At 35.6% G+C, this 20,118-nt stretch overlaps 1 protein-coding gene across 6 annotated transcripts in view; it reads left to right on the top strand.

Moving 5' to 3' along the window:
* LOC126183749 (homeobox protein extradenticle) overlaps window positions 1-20,118 on the top strand; it is a 352,888-nt gene that overhangs the window by 299,362 nt on the left and 33,408 nt on the right. For all 6 annotated transcript variants that reach the window (XM_049925967.1, XM_049925966.1, XM_049925970.1 and 3 more), the window contains exon 8: window positions 5,601-5,645. In XM_049925967.1, coding sequence (XP_049781924.1) covers window positions 5,601-5,645 — 45 coding nt within the window. The remainder of the gene's footprint in view (window positions 1-5,600; window positions 5,646-20,118) is intronic.

Below are 20,118 nucleotides of genomic sequence, written 5' to 3'. Positions count from 1 at the left end.
GTACGCTGTCTCTTTAGTGGGTTTGTATCATCTTCTAAGTGTTCTACCAACAAAGCACAGTCTTTGTTTTGCCTTCCCCACAACATTATCTATGTGGTCTTTCCAGTTTAAGTTGCTCGTAATAGTAACTCCTAGATATTTAGTCAAATTGACAGCCCTTAGATTTGTGCACTTTATCGTATACCCAAAATTTATCATATTTCTTTTAGTACCCATGTGGATGACCTCGCACTTTTATTTGTTTAGTGCTAATTGCCACTTTTCACACCATATAGAAATTCTCTCTAGATCATTTTGTAATAGGAATTGATCATCTGATGATTTTACTAGACAGTAAATTACAGCATTGTCTTCAAACAATCTAAGGGGGGTGCTCAGATTATCACCTAGATCATTTATGTAAATCAGGAACAGCAGAGGGCCTATGACACTACCATGCGGAACGCCAGATATCACTTCTGTTCTACTTGATGATTAACCGTCTCTCACTACGAACTGTGACCTCTCTGAGAAGAAATCATGAATCCAGTCACACAACTGAGACGATACTCCATATGCACACAATTTGATTAATAGTCGCTGATGAGGAATGGTATCAAAAGCATTCTGGAATCTAGGAATATGGAATTGATCTGAGATCCCTTGTCGACGGCACTCATTCCTTCATGGAAATAAAGAGCTAGCTGTGTTGCACAAGAATGATATTTTCTGAATCCATGTTGGTTATGTATCAATAAGTCATTTTCTTCAAGGTGATTCATAATGTTAGAGTACAGTATATGCTCCAAAATCCTACTTCAAATTGAGGTCAATGATATGGGTCTGTAATTCAGTGAGGTCGGTCATATGGGTCTGCAATTCAATGGGTTACTCCTATTTCCTTTCTTGAATATTGGTATGACCTGTGCTACTTTCCAGTCTTCAGGAACAGACCTTTCATCAAGTGAGCAGCTGTATATGATTGCTAAGAAAGGTGTTATTGTGTCTGAATACTGTGAAAGGAACCTGATTGGTATACATACCATCTGGACTGGAAGACTTGCCTTTCTCAAGTGATTTGAGTTGTTTCGCAACACCTAAGATATCTACTTTCATGTCACTCATGCTAACTCCTGTTCTTGTTTTGAATTCTGGAATATTTACTTCATCTTCTTTCGGGAAGGAATTATGGAAAACTGTATTTAGTAACTCCACTTTAGTGGCACCGTCATTGGTAACATTTCCATTTCCATTGCTATTGCGCAGTGAATGTATTGAATGTTTTTTGCCACTGGTGTACTTTACATAAGAACAGAATGTCTTTGGGTTTTCTACCATATTTTGAGACAATATTTCATTGTGGAAACTATTAAAAGCATCTCACATTGACGTCTGCACTAAATTTCGAGCTTCTGTGAAATTTATCCAGTCTTGGGGATTTTGCGTTGTTCTGAATTTGGCATGCTTTTTTTTTTGCTTCTGTGACAGTGTTCTGATGTGTTTTGTGTACTATGGTGGATCAGTCCCTTCTCTTATTAACTTATGCGGTATGAATCTATCTATTGCTGTCGATACTGTATCTTTGAATTTGAGCCATATCTGGTCTGCACTTACATAATTAGCTTGGATGGAATGGAGACTCTCTCTTGGGAAAGCATCAAGTGAATTTTTATCTGCTGTTTTAAATAGATATATTTTGCATTTATTTTTAGTGGTTTTGGTTGATATGGTTTTGAGCCTCGCTACAATGACCTTGTGTTCACTGATCCCTGTACCCATCTTTATGCTCTCTATTAGATTAGAATTATTTGTGGCTAAGGGGTAAAGTGTGTTTTCACAACCATTTACAATTTGTGTGGGCTCATGAACTAATTGTTCAAAGTAATTCTCAGAGAAAGCATTAAGTACAATTTCGGAAGATGTTTTCTGTCTACCACTGGCTTTGAACATGTATTTTCACCAACAAATCGATGTTAGATTGAAGTCTCCACCAATTATAACTGTATGAGTTGGGTACTTATTTATAATGAGATTCAAGTTTTCTTTGAAGCGTTCAGCTATTATATCATCTAAGTCAGGTGTTGGTAGAAGGAGCCAATTATTATTTTGGTACAGCTGTTGAGTATAACCTCTACCCATAGTAATTCACAGGAACTATCTATTTCAACTTCTACAAGATAAACTACTACCAACGGGGACACACACACCACCACCTGCTTTATTTAATCTATCCTTTCTGACCACGGTTTACACTTCTGTAAAAATTTTGGCAGAATTTATCTCCAGCTTTAGCTGGCTTTCTGTTCCTAAAACGATTTCAGCTTCAGTGCTTTCTATGAGTTCTTGAAGCTCTGGTATTTTTCCAACACAGCTATGACAATTTACAACTACAATACTGACTGTTGCTTGGTCGATTCTTGTCGTTTGTTTGCCCTGTACCCTTTGGGACTGGAGCCCTTTTTGATCTTTCCCAAGACTGTCTAACATAAAAAAACCGCCCAGTCCACACCACACAGCCCCTGCTACCCATGTAGCCACGTCCTGTGTGTAGTGGACACATGATGTATTTAGCGGAACCCGAAACCCCACCACCCTATGGTGCAAGTCGAGGCCTAAATGGTTGCAGAACCGTCTGAGCCTCTGATTCAGACCCTCCACTCGGCTCTGTACCAAATGTCCGCAATCGATCCTGTCGACAATGCTGCAGATGGTGAGCTCTGCCTTCATCTCACTAGCAAGACTGGCAGTCTTCACGAACTCAGATAGCCGCCAGAAATCAGAGAGAATCTCTTCCGATCCATAGCGACACACATCATTAGTGCTGACATGTGCCACCACCTGCAGTTGGCTGCACCCTGTACCCTTCATGGCATCCGGAAGGACCCTTTCCACATCTTGGATGACTCCCTCCAGTATGCAAATGGAGTGCACATTGGCTTTCTTCCCATCCTTAGCTGCCATATCCCTAAGGGACTCCGTCGCCTGCCTAACATTGGAGCTCCCAATGACAAGTAATTCCACCCTCTGCGCTTGTCTGGACCTCCCAGGAAGACCGGCCACAACAGGTGAGGCCGCCCTTGCTGGCTCAGAAGTACTTTCAGCAGTGGGCAGCACCTCAAACCTGTTACAGAGGTGTAATGGTACAGCCTTGTGGCCAGCACCAACTTTGGCCTTCCACCCAGGGATTTGCGACCCCGCCACGGTTTGCTAATCACCATCAGGCAAGTGTCGACCGGCAGGGATGTCCAAATCTGAAGGTGCAGTGGCATCAGAGATCCCAGGCGATGCTACAGGTTCCAGAGGCACCAAAGTGCTTGCCTTGGGTGTCCTAATGTCACCGCAGCCCAGGGCAACAGCCTGGAGCCTGGAGCCTGCCAACCACAGCCAACACAGCTTCCAGCTGATTACGGATGGTGGCCAATTCCCCCTGAATCGGTACACAACAGGTGCAGTCCCTATCCATCCCTAACAATTTTTTTTCCTTTCTTTTCTTTCTTTTATCGCACAAGCCATTCAAAACAAACAGATGACTGATGACTACGCAAATTTACACTATTCAGGTACTAAAACGTGATGCTACTAATCTCAAATACTACAATATGCCCAAAATTTATGAATTAAACTATGCAAGTACCCAACAACTTGCAAAGAAATTAAGAATTAAACTATGAAACAAATAATTGAGCTCAGAGTGCGAATTGCTGCTGGCTACTGCTTATCCAACGGCGGGAGGGAGCTCACTCTACTGTTGGTTCTGATGGCAAGTGTTTGCCTACAGTTTATTCCTTTTTTCCCCAGGAAATGCTCCCACATTATCATTGACAGTGACATCCTATATTGTTATTCTTCCTTCAGTTCTTCAGAAGCAAAGCACGGTTTGTGTTCATCACTTTAACTAGGTGAGAGCAAATATTGGGTTATGCCAAAGCTGTAGTTTTCAACACCCTATAGCAACAGCAAATATTGGATTTTGTCCCAACCATTTCAGGAGGGCATGCATGGCAACAAGTCTGATTTATAACTAGAAAAATTTCAATTTTGAAAAATTGAGCATTTATCGACTTTTGAAAAAATGCTTCTCAATTATTTTGCATAGACACGAGAGAATTTTTATGCTTGACGATAGTACAGAACTATGATAAAATTACTTTTTGAAATAGTGTGTATGTTCCTTCAGGTATCCAATTGTTAGCATTTAAAAATAATCTAGAATTAATTTTCCCTTCTACAACAAATTTTCTAATGAAAAGCTTAGTTTGCAGTCTTATGCAAATAGGAGACCCCCTCTTTTTGTAGGTTAATATTTTTTGAAGCATTCACTCTGACGAAACATAAATAATAAAAGTGATTGAAAATCATTACCAAAAATACAAATTATTAGGGCGTAGTGATTTGACCTAAAACTGTGTGTGTGTGTGTGTGTGTGTGTGTGTGTGTGTGTGTGCAACTTTATATACATGTACACTTATGGCATTATAGTTGCTTAGTCTGTTTTCTATTGGGCTTTATTTTTGTCTTCTCTAGACAGCAAGTCCTTATATACACTAGAATAATTAAGTACAGATTTTATAACACCCAATAGCTGTCCATTAGATATACAAATATAATAAAATGTTTAGGGGCAAAATACAATATTTTAATTATTGTCTTAATATAAACATTATCAGAAATAATTTATTGGCCTAAATAGTCATTTACTGAGTAAAAACATTGTTTGAATAGAAATTTTCTAAACTCTGCTTTAAATTTGTTTACATCTTCTACCTTCCTGATGGTGTCTGGCAGTCTGTTGTAAAGTTTTGTACAAGTATGGCTCACATGCCTGTGACTGTTTGTTCTTTTTGTTCACTGAGTATGGGCATTGTAGTTATGGAAGTTGGCAATTGTCTGAATAACAATAATTGCTTGTGGATATACAAAAATTTTACTGTCTTTGTACTTCCAACCTATCCTGCTACTGAGAGATTTCATATTCAGTTTGTGATTTTGTGCAGCTTCTTAGAGGTAAAAACTGCTGTTTTTCTGTAAGTTACACTATTTGGTATCTACAGAATGATACATATGGACAAATCACCATCAACAGCTCAATAAAGACCATTTTATTTTCACCTTCAATTATTTCACTAGACCATTCTGATCCTCTAATTTAGCACATATGACCTGCCTCTAGTGGCAATTCTTGCAGGGGTAGTCTCATTCTTTATGTAAAAATCAAAGCTAAACTCCACGATTCTGTGTCAAATACATGATCATACAAAGTTACCATTTAACTGTCAGTTGAAATCAGTTGACAAAATACACACTATCTGTTGTTTGTAACTTTTAAGTGGTGTCAGCGAGAAACTAAAATTTACTTAGGAACATATCTGTTGGAGTGAGACAGAAGAATAGTTTATTATTTTAGATGAATTTTTGGGATTTAATACTTGTTACCAAAGGATTTTTTTCCTGATGTAATTTTCACGTACCTTACCTGTCAGTCGCTTCTTTGTAACTTAGTCTGTATTATGTAATGTTTATTTTGGTTTGTGTCTGTATTGCAGAAACACCTTAGGTGTAATTTTGTTAATGTAATAGCATACTTAAAGTAAACTTGCTAACTATAATCACTCTTGTTACAGCCACCTTATGCAGATGGAGGAATGGGCTATGATCCAATGCACCAGGTGAGCTAGTACTGTGGATAAATATTCTCTGTTCCTTTAGCTATATGTCTTGCATGGTTTTATAAATTTGAAAAGTGTGAACAGGTGTATCTATGAATGTCATAATGAAAATGAATATGTTGAGCTCAATAGGTAATGACTAGGAAATAATAAAAACATTTAAAATTCTTTTCATGCCAGAGAAATCAGACACATCTGCATTTTTTAGGACATATAAGTAATTATCACAATCTGCAGAAAGTCCAAATGGAGAGACACTGAAGGATACTTACTGAAAATTGTATTAAAAGTGCAAAGACCATTCCTATAGGAAATGTTATATGTACTGTTACAAGGAGAAGTATTACATAAGAATAGTATGAAACTCAGCGATCTCTGGAATGAAAAGAGAATATATGAATAAGACTATGATGTCTCTTCAACAAAGAGAATAAAACAGAGGTGGTGTTGGGTAGGTTGCTTTTCATTGTATTCACATACCAAAAACATCACTGTGTTAACAGGAATGAATGTTTGCACTTGCCCATAGAGAACTGAATTCTGATGATGATGCATATTCCTTGTGACAACTCAGTGGTGCTAAAGTAATATTGTATATCTCATATGAGACAAAATTCAAAACTGTGTGGGAGAGTGTCACATCATGAAAAGGAAATTATACTGATTCCAGGACATTAGATGATATTGCTCTCAAATTTTGTGAGATGAATGGTAGCCCAGAAGTGCAATAACACCAATTCAGAAATGAGGAAACTCGCTCACTAACCAAAACTAATTCATGATGATGCATGTTTACTTGTTGGAGCAGAGGTGAGTAACTGTTATTTGGTGTGAACTGCCTGTGTTGACATGAACTTTTTTGCACCATATGTGTGAAATTCATGTAACTAATTTTTACTTTTGTTGTGAATTTGACCTGATGTTAGGATCATATTTTGAGAGAATGAGACTTATAATGCTTGTTGCAATAGATGGAATGCAAAGAAAGGCTTGTTTTCAAAGTAGCATCACTTGACAGAGACAAGAACAAGATGCACTACATTTGATGTGGTTCTGTAATTGTAGTAAGATAGTTTCCAGTACATAGAATCACCATGTAAATTTTTCTTTGATGGAACATGAAAACATGAACTCATGAATGCCATGTGGGATAATGAAATCTGATACTTGATTCCTGGTTATAGAAGGTAAACAAGAAAACAGAATTATCCCAGACAAGAAAGAGAATATCTTTCCTAAAGTCATTGTTGCAGTGGGACGTGTGTGTGTCTATATATATATTTTTTTTGAGAGCTAACATATGTTTTTGTTATTTGTTTTAACATACAAGTAATTATACACCGAGTTTTATAAAAAATGGATTGAGTTTATGTCCTGGGCTCTATTTTTTTTAAAGGAATTCAATATTTACAAGCATGATGTTGGATTCGTTGAATTTGCTTCTATTTTCAAAACTGTGTGGATAAACATATTTTCTTCTAATTTGTGCACATAAAACAATGGCAGTTCAAACTGTTCTTCACATCTCAATTGGAGTATCACATTTGCGAACAAATACTTTCCCACATAATTGGTGAACAATGAAAAAATCCATGAAATTGAAAATATCTTCATTAAAGGAAATAATTGAACAGTGTGAAAAGGTTCAGTGAGAATAGCCGATGCATCCCCAAACAAAAAAACAATGGACAGTTTTAGTACAGTTGTAGGTGCACTAGTCTGATAAGATATATAATGGAGACTAGGTCTTGCCTAACAGACTGAATATAGAGGTAGGCTAAATCAAGAAAAAAAACTTTGTGACCATTGTGATTCCAGATGAGGAGTGAGTGTTGAACAGTCATAGACCTAACAGGAATCACAAAAAAGCAATTTATGCCTAACCATAAAACACTGCTTTAGAAACAATGCACTGCAGAGTGGGAGATGTATGCAGTTTATTAGTAACTACCATATTTATGATAGTAATGATATCTTTCATATGGTTTCTTATATTATGTATATTTTCTAAACATGTTTAGTTTCTTTCCTGTTGTTCTGAAATTACTGAAAGTTGCTATGTATACTTCTCATGCCTTGATTCAAATCTTCTCTTTATTTGTTTATCATAAAAAAATAAAGTTTACAATGCTAATTCTCCTGTGGGACAAACACAGTAATTATTGACGACGCTATATGAACTCAATGCATTGAAATTAACACAATATTTGTATATGTTAAAATGAGAGCTAAGCTCATTGTAGAGGGTTTTTAAACATACTATTCCAGTCACATTTATGTTGACTATAATGTTTCATTTTAGTAATGTTATCCATTTGGCTTTACGTCAAATTAGCATAGCTGTTTTTTGGTAACAGAATATTCATAACTGTGATAGTGTGGGACACCATCATTTTTCCAATACCTGACAGTAAAACTACTGCAGACAACTTCTACCTGTGCTTCAGAATACGGCTTTTGGCACAGGTTGGCTCTAACATTTGACGTGTCAGTCTCACAGATGGCCACTTGTGTTCCCTTTCATAATTATGCACCCCCTTTGGGCTGATGCCCAGCATGTCAGCAATAACTACATTTTATCTCACTTGACAGAAAATTTGCATGATGCAGCAGTAATTCAAAGTGCTATTACAACATCTAGCATACCTTGTGATGTAACAGTGGACATGGAATATTGGTTGGTGATTTAGCTGTCCACTCATTGTAGTATAGCAACCACACATATTTCTTTATGGTTGGTACTCAAGTAATGCATGCTTATTCATGCTTATATGGTTGTGCTTTTAAGTAATGTCTCTTCTTTTATCACTACAGTCATTGGGTTAACCATTACAAGCCTTGGAATCATATAGTTAAATTTAATTATTTATTGGCGTTTTGGTAGGTTTTTCAAGAAATATAGTTACTGCTGGTGTGTTGTAAGATGCTCAACAAAAAAAAAAAAAAAAAAAAAACAAAAAAGGTTTCTGATCATGCTGTTCTTTACCTGTGACCCTTAAAGAAAACTATATTTAGTTTCACACTGTATGACTGCATAAACTCTGTTCTTTAACTGTTTTATGCAGACTTCTACTTTTTATGTTTGTCAACCTTAGTGATTTTAATATCTTTTTACACATCTTTTCTTACACATGGTAAAGCGTTTATTGCATAACTTGCAGTCAAATTTTTCCCAAGATTTAACGCTATTTATTACCTTAAATTTCCACTGGCTAAATGGTTAAAAGGACCTTGTGGATAGAGGCAAGAAAACAAATGCATTTAAAATGTGAGTAAGATTGAATGCAGGAACTGTAACAATTACACATGGAAGATAATAGTTAGATGATTTCTTACATTGTTCCTGGCACACATTCTGAACAGCTGCACAAAATTATCCGTTGTACTCTCCAACATCTGCCCTTGCACAGTCACATGTATTTATTGTATGAATTACAATGATTTCACCATTTGATTATTATTTTATTTTGTGCTAGACAGATTATTGCAATTTTGGCTTTGTTACCATTTTCAAGACATTCATCATTGGTCTTTCAAAATTAGTTACATTGCATGTCATAGTACATGTGAAGAACATCATATTCATTATTTTACCATCCAGGGATTATCATAATGTTAATATTACTTGTAAATTATGTCACAGTACAAAGTGAAAGTATCATGTATGTTGACAGTAGGGATTAAATCAATGAACTACTCAGTTTCATCTGTCACAACAAATTTATTGCATTGCAAGTTCAGCATTTTTAAAAGATTTTGCTGTTGTCATTTCATGTAATCGGATTTTTGTGGAGATGTTATTATATGTCAATCATGGAACCTGTTGGAGCATATTGTTCAGTTCCCTAAATAGCAAACATTTGTGTGAAGAACATTTTCTTGTCATCAAACAACACAGCATTTTTTTTATTTGAAGGAGATATATTTAATTAGTGAGAAATATACCATTTTACATTATTATACCGTAAGATAATGAATTTATTGAAACATCTGGCATAGTTTTATCATGATACTAGACCAGGTAAGCTGATCCATTTAAGCAGATGTGTTTTAGAATGCCAGTGCTGTTTCTGTGGAATTGAAATAAATTACATGGTTCAGTAAAACGTTTGCGTAAAATTTGTTGTTATTTTACAATCATGAGCAGAATTTAATGTCAGATCCTCTGAAGTAAACAATAAGACTTACCATGACATTATTCATACAGTAGACATTTTGTGTCAAAGTGAAATCAAAATAGCATATTTTCTACTGAAAGCAGCAGAAACATAGGTTTGGTTCTCACAAAATATATATCTTATTCACACCTGTATCTGAGAAACCATGGTGTAACACTGTACAAATACAATTCCTGACTTCCTATTATTCTCCTCACCTTTACAGTTATCCTCCTGTTCTGATTTTTTCCCCAATTTTTATTCATTTTTTGTTCGTTCTGTGATTTATGCATTTGTTTAATCATTTTATAAACTGAGCTAAACTGATGTTTTAATATTTTTATGTTAATCACTAACAATTCAAATATCTTTTAGCAACAGATGAGTACAAGATTCTTTTACACTGTCTTTCCCATTTTTGTTCCATTTTTATCTATACATTGTGCTTGTCAATACTTTTATATGATCCCTCTGTTGATCTTTCTTTGTAAATGCTTGTTTGTGTAATTCTTCTCCTTATTTGTACATATTGGTCGAGTTCCATTGCATTTATATGGTCTTATGAGCTTTCTTCTTTCAATATTTTCTCACATTTCTTCATATAACTTCTGTTCTGTTGTTTAAAAATATTAGTTAACTTTTTTGTAATCCTCACATCAACAGATTAATATAAGATACATTCTATCTTTTGTTTACTTTTTATAAGTTCCTCTGCACTTTAGATCTGATTGCTGACAAACACTCATTTTCATAAACCAAGTGAAATGCCTGACTTTATTTGCATGTTATCTTCTATGCTCTCTGTCAACAAGTTTTGTGTTATTCCTTCTTACATTTTCTCCATTTCCCATTGTATTCTTAGGGTTTATCGAGTCTCATTGTTAGATACACTGCAGTACAAGTTTTTTTTTATATTTACATTAATTTGTGAAACCAAATATATGGTGGAAGGAAAGAATCGCTCATTGTATGGAGGAAGTAATTAACAGTGGACAAACATCATTAAAAAGATGTACACAACTGTAACTGTGGTATTGGACCTACACTCTTGATCGGATACTGGTCACTCCCCCCCTCCCCCCCCCCCCTCCTCCTCCTCCTCCTCCTCCTCCTCCTCCTCCTCCTGTTTGCTGATGGCCTAAACATCTATAATTGAGAAATATAATGCAACTCTTTCATTTGCCTTCCATTGCCGATCATCTCTTCCACAGCAAGTGGTTATACATTTTATAATCTCTATCCAGGATTTTCTCTGACTATTCATAATATGTGCATAACTGAAACACACATTTTTATTGTAGTTGCATTTGCTTTAATGATAATTTGGTGCAGATAGCTGCTACCATTTTCATACTGTCGTGGGAGAGCAGGCTTCTCATGTCTAACTGGAATGAGAGCTCTGTATGTAGAGCAATGTGTTTTATGTTGCACTATATTCAGGTGGTGTGTGTATTGGATGGCAGGATGTGAAAACACCAATGACTTGTCAAGCCCAGGGTAGGTGCATGCTGTCAGTAAACCTGCCCAAATTTCATCAGTAGGTTATTTTATGTGTTCAGCTTCAGACTGCCACACACAAAATTGCTGGTGAACTGTTGATACACAAGGGAACTGTATATTGCATAGTATCACGTAATCTATAAGAAATTTGTCTGTAACAAAGTTTGTGCACAGTTTGTGTCCAAGCATATGTTGGAGATTTAGTAAGTAAAAAGAATGGGTGCTTGACTGACTCATCTGTTGGAGTATGGGGAATCCACTGGTTCGACACTGCTTCTAAACAGATGAGCTTTGAGTGGTCATATCCCAGCTCTCTTTATCCTGGGAGAAAAAAGAAAGTTGCTCCTCAAAGAAGACTGGAAATATGGACCCTAATGACTGACTGGCTGAAAATGAGATGAAACAGTAAACATTGAATGGCCTTGCAACAAATTTCCAAGTGTTAAACAGGCTGTTTAAAACAAGTGCTCTTAAAAGAGATAGTGCTACCTCAAGGCAACACTTGTTGTCATTAGGTGACAAGACCTGGATCTGATGTAAAAGTGTAGCTTGGAAGTCCTGAAACATTCTTCTCTTTCCATTTGGCTCCTATATCCTTAACTCCTAGAAAAAGTCACCGTAAGGTCAACTGTTCAGTTACCATGAAACCTTCCACTCTGTTTCTTTGCACTGGGATCAGAGCATCGATGCCAATTATAGTTATGTAATTTTAATGTTAAATAAGGACTGTAGTTGCGTTTTTTTTTTTTTTTTTTTTTTTTTGTACACAGCTTATCTAAATCTACATGACTGCTCCAAAATTCACACTTCAGTGCTTAGCAGAGAATTTTTCAAAAATTTTTACACTATTTCTCTTGTGTTCCACACTTGGACAGCACATGGGAGTAATGAACACTTAAATTTTTCCATGCAAACTCTGATTTCTCATATTTATTATACTGATCATTTCTCCCTACATAGGTGTGCATCAGCAGAACATTTTTGTGTTTGGAGGAGAAAGTTGGTGATTCAAATTTCATTAAAAGATATCACTACAATGAAAAATGCCTTTATTACTCACATATCATAACTGGGACACACACACTCACTCCCCTTTTTCGCAATAGTACAAAATGAGCTGCTCTTCTTTTGAACTTTTTCGATGTCATTATAAATGAATTTGGTTAATGCACACTCTGTAAATATAAAAAAGTTACTTTGTTAATGTCTGAGTCTCCATCATTCACATGACACAGTCTGTATAAATGGAATCATCATTCAGAAATACTGTATGTGAGTGTCAGTCTGACGCATTTTGTGTTATACTATGTTTTGAGACTTTATGATCTTTGCTTTCACTGCACTATTTGTATTGTGATTCACTTCTTTAATTTGTCTTGCAAGCCGACTGTGCTTTCATCAGTAATCTTGCAGCTACTATTATATTCAGTCCCTGCCTTCTGTTAGTCTGTCTTGGAACCTTGTGGGACATAGTGGGTGAAGTTACTTCAGTGCTTTTTCTCCTGCCCTCCTGGTACTAGCCAACCAAATTCTCTCCAAAACCATTTGCAGGGAGCTAGCTTCAGAAGTCCACATCCCCTCTCCCCTTAGAAAATAAAGAAACACTTGTAGTTGCTGAAAGGATAATAATTTTTTTTGTGCAACATTATCATCTTTCCATTGAGTGATATTTCTTTAAGCCTTACTTGTTTATATTGTGAAGAGAGCTTGTTGCTAGGTAATGCCAAATATCTCCTTTTTACATTTTGCTATGCTGCAAAGGGAGTTTATCTTCATGTGGAATGTTGTTAGTAGGTAGTTGTAAAGAAGTTACATTGGGAATGAATAAACTTACAATATGGAGGCAAGTGGTAAGATGTCTAACACAGTGAAATTTACATAAGTTCATTTTTTGTATATTTAATCAACACCCAATTAGTAGGTAGCCAAATCAACAACTCCTGTAGATGTATTTACCTTTGTTGACGTCATTTCATTCACATGTTCATTTCATGGTTGACATGATAATATATTTGAATAACAAACAAGCACTATGCAGAATTTTTGTTTGTTGTAATTTCCAGTACAAAAAGAGCACATACGTGAATCACTATGGTAAGCTCTCAACAGTGTCACCATACCACCATTAAAAATGAAAATACAGTGCAATCTTAAGTGACACACTTTCTGCCAGACCAATCACTACCTGCCACTGCCCATCACTGCTGGGACTCTCTACCCACCTTCATCTGAGACATTGTCTTTTGTAATGGTGGCTTGTAATGTTACTGTTGCAGCATCCCCAAACACTGTGTTGTAATGACAGTGTCTTTTAGTTCAAATTGTTTTCACACAAAACATGTTTTTAATGTATTGATTGACCTGGCTTGAGGTGGATATAGAAAGACTTAAAAATCACTACAAAACTGCCATAATAAAAATTAAGCATTACATTGTTTATATGTGTATCAAATGATTGCATTTTACTGGGCAGAGAGGGGGGTTACAAATCTGATATCAGATTTTCTCAAGGCAAACTATATTTATTGAAAGTTATCATTGCATTTATTATCAATGTTTATTTAAATAATATTAATAAAAAGATCATACTTTACTTGAGACTTCCTATATGTATTGAGGTATTTTGACCCATTGCTTTTGAGATACCTCAATTACTTCAAAAGCCTTAAAAAAAAGTGCCAGAAAATTAGTTGAGCAGCACTCTTGTAGCAGTCTTGGTGAAATTAATTTGTGGAAGCTAGCCCAATGATACCTACTGTGTCACTACAAGAAAGAGGTGGTTCTGACTTTCAGGCACAGTTTCTATAAAGCAAAATTGATAGTAAAAACTTGAATCATGCAATGAGAGCTTTTAGAGTAAATGTAACTGAAATGAGTGGTGTGAAATGAGACTGATAAATTCAAACAATTTTATGGTATAATTGAAAGCATCTGTTATGTTACATCAGAGTCAACATTTACTATATGAAAATTTTGTTTATGATGAACAAAGGGCAATAGATTGGATGTAGTTTGAGTGTTTGCAATCAATCTTAGATTGACAAAAAAAGCCAAGAATTCAACACAGTTATATTAAAATACTTACAGTTAACTTGACTTAGGATGCATATTTATATTTTGGCAATTTAGTTCAATATAGTCTTCTGCTCATGAGCAAATACAAGCTAGACACTTTGTTTGCAAAACAGATTAGTCCTCTCTTTCAGTATGCATATGAAAAGGGTCAGGCCTTCCATGAGGTCCTTACCTCCTTCTTGCAGATCATTTATAATAAAGTTGTATGGGAAAAGTAATTTTCATGTTTCGTTGCATAGTGTATGAAGCAGTTCATAAATTAAAACATTTGACTTACAATGGCAGCTGCTTTGAGAAGATGGAAAATTTTCTGACAGTTGCAGATATATTGGATAACACTAAAAATTACTTGTTGAAAGTGTTTCAAAGTGTATTTCATAATTAACAGTGACTTAATAGAGAATGAATATCTGTGGTTCTTTCTACTTGCTTCTAGTGTTATTAAGGTGACAAAAAGTTCCAGTAAACATTATGCATGCACAAATGTGTTTATGATGAACAAATGAGCAAATATGGATGTTTTTATGGCATTTATCTTTAGTCTGACAATGTTTGAATAGTACTTCAGTGCAGCTCTTTAATGTTTACATAGTTCAGAGGTTTAAGTGAAGTCTTGTACAAATTGTGCAAAATTACTACAAAGGAAACTCTCTTTTGCACTTGCTGTCTTTTCCAACAACAAGGATCCCATAACTGGAGTGAGATTCAGCTGTGGTCTCCATCAAAATTTTGTAAGTCTTTAGATTGATGAATTGGTACTGTTGCAAAGTCTGTCCTGGTAGATCATATACTCAAATTTGTTTTCTCATCCCTAGTTCTTATATTGCTACTTTCCATGAAAGCAATCTCATTTCTGTCTTTACTTTTTTTAGAATAGTTTCATTTACGCTGTTGTCAGTTGTCAGCAGCTCCTCCTCTTTGTTCTTAAGGATTACCTTTCACTATTTTGCAGTTATTACCATTTTTCAGCAACTAAATCAACTTGGTCACTATTGAAATTGTTTTCATTGTTGGTTTCATTTTCTTAAAAAGCACTAGTGTCTTTGTAGAGCAAGACTGTGTGCACTCAGTCTTAAAATCAAGGGACGTTTAATAGGAAGCTGCTGGTAAATGCAGAGATTGGTAATATGTTGTTAAGTTATCATATAGGTAGCAATAAATAATTTTATTTGAATTGATTGGTGACTCCATGGAGTGCTGTGTGCACCACGACCATATATGGTATATTAAAAGGAAGGTTAGTGTTCGTCGTAATATTGATGTTTTATTGATAGCAGAATCAGTTTTCGATCACATAGTGATCATCTTCGGTGCTGTACACAATAAACTCGAACACTGGTATCAAGGTATCAATAACCAAAACTAAGAAGCGATCACAAAAACTCAATATTGTGATCGCTTCTCAGTTCTGGTTATTGATAACTTGATACTAGTGTCCGAGTTTAATGTGTACAGCACCGAAGATGATCACTATGTGATCGAAAACTGATTCTGCTATCAATAAAACATCAATATTATGACCAATACTGACCTTTCTTTTAATATTTTATTTGAAACTGTCAGGTGTATGAAATAACTAACATTAGTATTGAAAGATTATGTCAGACAAATTATAAATTATGTATAAAAGTGCCATCTATTTAAGAGAAGGAAAAATGGCTTTTTAACTGAAGGTTTGCAGAACATCAAAACTATTTAAAAGCAATATTATACAGAACACTAAATATGTCTATCTGAAGTCATGCAGTTCATCCTTAATTCTGGATTGAATGGTGCAAATGACTTGTCTTCAAACACTTCACTGATATATCAAATAGTGCTATTGTGTTTAGGAGCCTAACATAAGATTCAGCATGAAAGAAGTAATTGTAGTATTATTTTCAATTCAGAATCTTATAAATATTAATAGTTTCAGGAGTTTCATTACTTTTAAATATACATTTGTGGGATCAGTTTATTATTTTGTTGCACCATAGTGTTGTCATACCATTTGCTTGTCAGAAGTTAAGATATAGATCATGGCGAGTTGGAACACCCTATACTGACAATGTAAATTTTATTACTGGCTTCCTTGTATTTCATAATCTACTGTAGCAATAATTGTGGAACTCTCGTGGAACATTACATATTATGTTGTTAGTGTACTGCTCTGAAATCATTGCATTTCAGCCAGTGATTTGGGGAATACAATTTTTTAGCTATATGGTTATAATTTTGCATAATTTTTTATACATTGTGTATAATTATAATTGTCATTATACTTAACATCATGCTTTTATTTTACTATGTTAAAATGAACAGTCAAGATCACATTAATAATTTGACTGGTTTTGGCTCATATACGAGCCATCTTCACAATTTCTTGGCCCCCTATGGCAGGTGCTGACAGCCTCTCAGATTTCTCGAGAAATCCAAGGGTCTGTCATCACCAGCCATAGGAGGCCAAGAAACTCTGAAGATGGCTTGTATATAAGCCGAAACCAGTCAATTAAGAAATATTAATGCAATCCCTGCAGACTGTGTTGTCAAAATTTATGAGCTTTTATTTTAGTTCAATAGATGCAACTCCCTGAAAATTTTAATATTCTAATCCAAGTGGCTCCTGAGATTTAGAGAATAATGCAATATTCTAATCCAAGTGGCTCCTGAGATTTAGAGAATACTGCAAATGAAAATGTAAATTTTCAGAAACAGCTTCCAAGATCTGAAAAACTTAATGTATGTGTTATTTCTTACTTTTGCTCACTCAGAAGCATCCTGCACCATACTGTGTGTCATCTTCTTGAGGACTCCATAGTGACAAATTCTGCTGCATACTGTGCTTTATTGGCAGGAACCTTGTCCATTCATTGAAGTTCTCTGATGCAGTTTGCTCCAGAAATAACTCTCATATGCCAAAACTCTTTCAGCGTACCCATGTTGCCATTATTAAAAGCGGTAACAATATCACAGGTCCCCCCCCCCCCCCCCTCCTTCCTCACATTTTGGTGCCTTCCTTCCAACAAAAGTATTTTCTGGTACAAAAGTACATATGAGATTGTTAAGACTCATTTGGGGTCTGATTCTGCTTGTGCAGACACTTCTTCAACCAGTCAGGATGTGCCAGGTCTCTGTAAATGGACTTTGACTCCCATGACTGCCTGTATGAAGAGTTTGAGTATTGGGTGTTGTGATACATGAATACGAATCAAGTCTGGGAGGGTAGAGTTGAATATTGGTCCCTCATCTGTTGTCACTTCATGGAAGAAACTGGTCCATACAGGCTGCCTCATTCTGAACAAATTTTCAGTGTCATTCCTAATGGCCATCCCATTGTATTGATGTAATTCACCAATAATTTTGTCTGCCAGCCTACCCCTTACAGTTTCACGATGAGAAGGTTTTTGGTTTCACAGATTTAGTTTAAACTTCTTCAACCGTGTTCTTCTGGATGTGATCCACACACTCAAGTTTTATGACAATCTTACCTCTGTAAGGCTGAGCAGCAGCAGCAGCAGCAGCTGCTGCTGCTGCTACACTGTTGTATGCCTAAGAGCTTAGAGTAACAAACACCCATTTCATTCATGGGTCAACTAAAAATTTCAACAGTGCAGAGGTCTCCATTCTAACACTTGTTCTGTCAAGTTTCTATCATGGATATGGTCATTTTGGTTCACTGATTTAGATTGATAAAATGTTTTGTCAGAATCTGAAAGTTGATTACCTTTCCAGTATCCACACTGGTCACTGTAGCATCAGCATTCTTAGAACATTATACTTACAAATAGGGTTTATATTATGATGTTCTACTATATTGTTTTCAACAATGCTACCAATAAAAAGAAAATAATTTTGTCTTTGTAATACTGCAATGCACAATGTTCTATATAAAAAGTTACCTACTTTATTTGATATTGACGGCTATCCAAAAATTTTTTTCCCCCCCTCTGTTCTAACTCTCCTTAATACAGGCTCCGAGGGAAGGCAGAGAATTTGACTTGTAACACAGTTGGGTTTCTTTGTCATTGTGGTATGTTAAATGTAGTGTTGAGATTCCTTTCAACAAACAAATTTTGTGAATGCTCACTATGCTGCCAATTGCTGTCTTCATTACAAATTTGTGAAAGTGAATAAATGTTGGAAACAGGGCGTCCAAAGTAATTTGTCAAAGATAGATCATGAGTTTCTTTGTAGATGAAGTTATGAATGGTCAGTGCATTGAATGGAGTTAGTTGTATCCAAATTTCCAGATATCTTCACGGCTATCATGATACAGGCTTTCTCTGGTTTACATAAATTTCTTAAAGTGTTTGCTATGCTTCTTTTGAAAAGAATACATAAATGGTTGTCCTATTAGAGCTTGCATTCTGTTCACAATGATTCATCATCATAACTGAGGACATTACTTGCAAATCTTTTTTTTCCTTAGTTTACATTTGGCTAAATGTTCTGAAGATGAGAGGGAAAAAACCCTGGTGAATGACAGATATTTTGTTTAAACAAGGATTGATCATAGTTTTCTTCTAGAATAAACATTTTTCACATATAATAATGATTGTTTCAGTTCTTAACTTAATTGGACCAAGCTAGTCTCTCTTTCTCTTTCTCACCAGGCCTGTTGTGCTGTGGCGGGCCATCTGGCAGCTATGCTATTGCCAACACAGCTCTTAGCTTCATCAAAATGTGCAAACCCTCCTTCCTGTCTTTGAAGGTGGCTTTGATAAGAGACTATGATATTCTTAAACAGGTGGTTAGGAAAATTGCTCTAAGAGTAATGGAGATGCAATGTTAAGAGTATAAATGAAGTTGAATGTTTCCCTGATGACTTTAAGATGATTTGGAAAAGAGGATTGCTAGTAAAAATGGTTATCAACAAAACGTTCTCAGGACAGACAAGGTCAGAAAAGAAGAAATCAGGAGTTTCATTGTTGTTTGATGTGCAGCATATATTATGTCACAGTAGGACATTATGCAGAGAACTGGAAAACTGTATGCTGCTAGATACTCTATTTTAGTGTAGAAGCTTATTTCAGTTTTATTTCCTTCATAAGTATGTGTCCTGACGTTGTAGATGGACATGTCCACTTTGAATAGACCACTGTTGCTGTCTATAGTTGTTGGTTGTAATATTATTTTCAGCAATGTTTTAAAGTTGTTCAATAGCTTGCTGTTACCCTTATTGTAATGTGTTTTTCACTATCTGACAGTTGTAGAAATAAAACTTTGACAGCTGTCAACCAACTACAGGCAGCAATAATGGTTTACTCAAAGTTGACATATGTCCATCTACAGCATCAGGATATGTGTTAATGAAGGCGATAAAGCTGAAATAAGCTTATGTAGTGAAATAGAATATCAAGCAGTATATTGTTTTCCAGTTCTCTGTGTAAGAAATCAGAAGTTCTGGAACAGAATTAAAGAACAAGAGACAGGAACAGAAATGCATTAAAATGGAGGCTTTAATAGGCGGAGCACAAGCTGCAGAGGTATGGAAGATGTTTATGGATGTGAAGAAACCACACAATAATAAAAAAACAGTTGGTCACTTAGCAATTTAATTCCTCTAATGATATTGAGGGAACATCACACAAATATTCTAACTGAAGACAGACCACACAGTATTAAAAAGGAAGAAGATTAGATTGAAGAAACTGATTCACTTTGAACAATAATTGCATGCTAATCCCTGTTGTCTATTAAGACTATTCCATCCTTATGGAGGAGACTGTACTTTGTTTATTAAGACTATTTTCCATTCTTAC

The sequence above is a fragment of the Schistocerca cancellata genome, chromosome 4, assembly GCF_023864275.1.
Source record: "Schistocerca cancellata isolate TAMUIC-IGC-003103 chromosome 4, iqSchCanc2.1, whole genome shotgun sequence".
NCBI lineage: Eukaryota > Metazoa > Arthropoda > Insecta > Orthoptera > Acrididae > Schistocerca > Schistocerca cancellata.
This window is presented reverse-complemented; position numbering and strand designations above follow the sequence as displayed.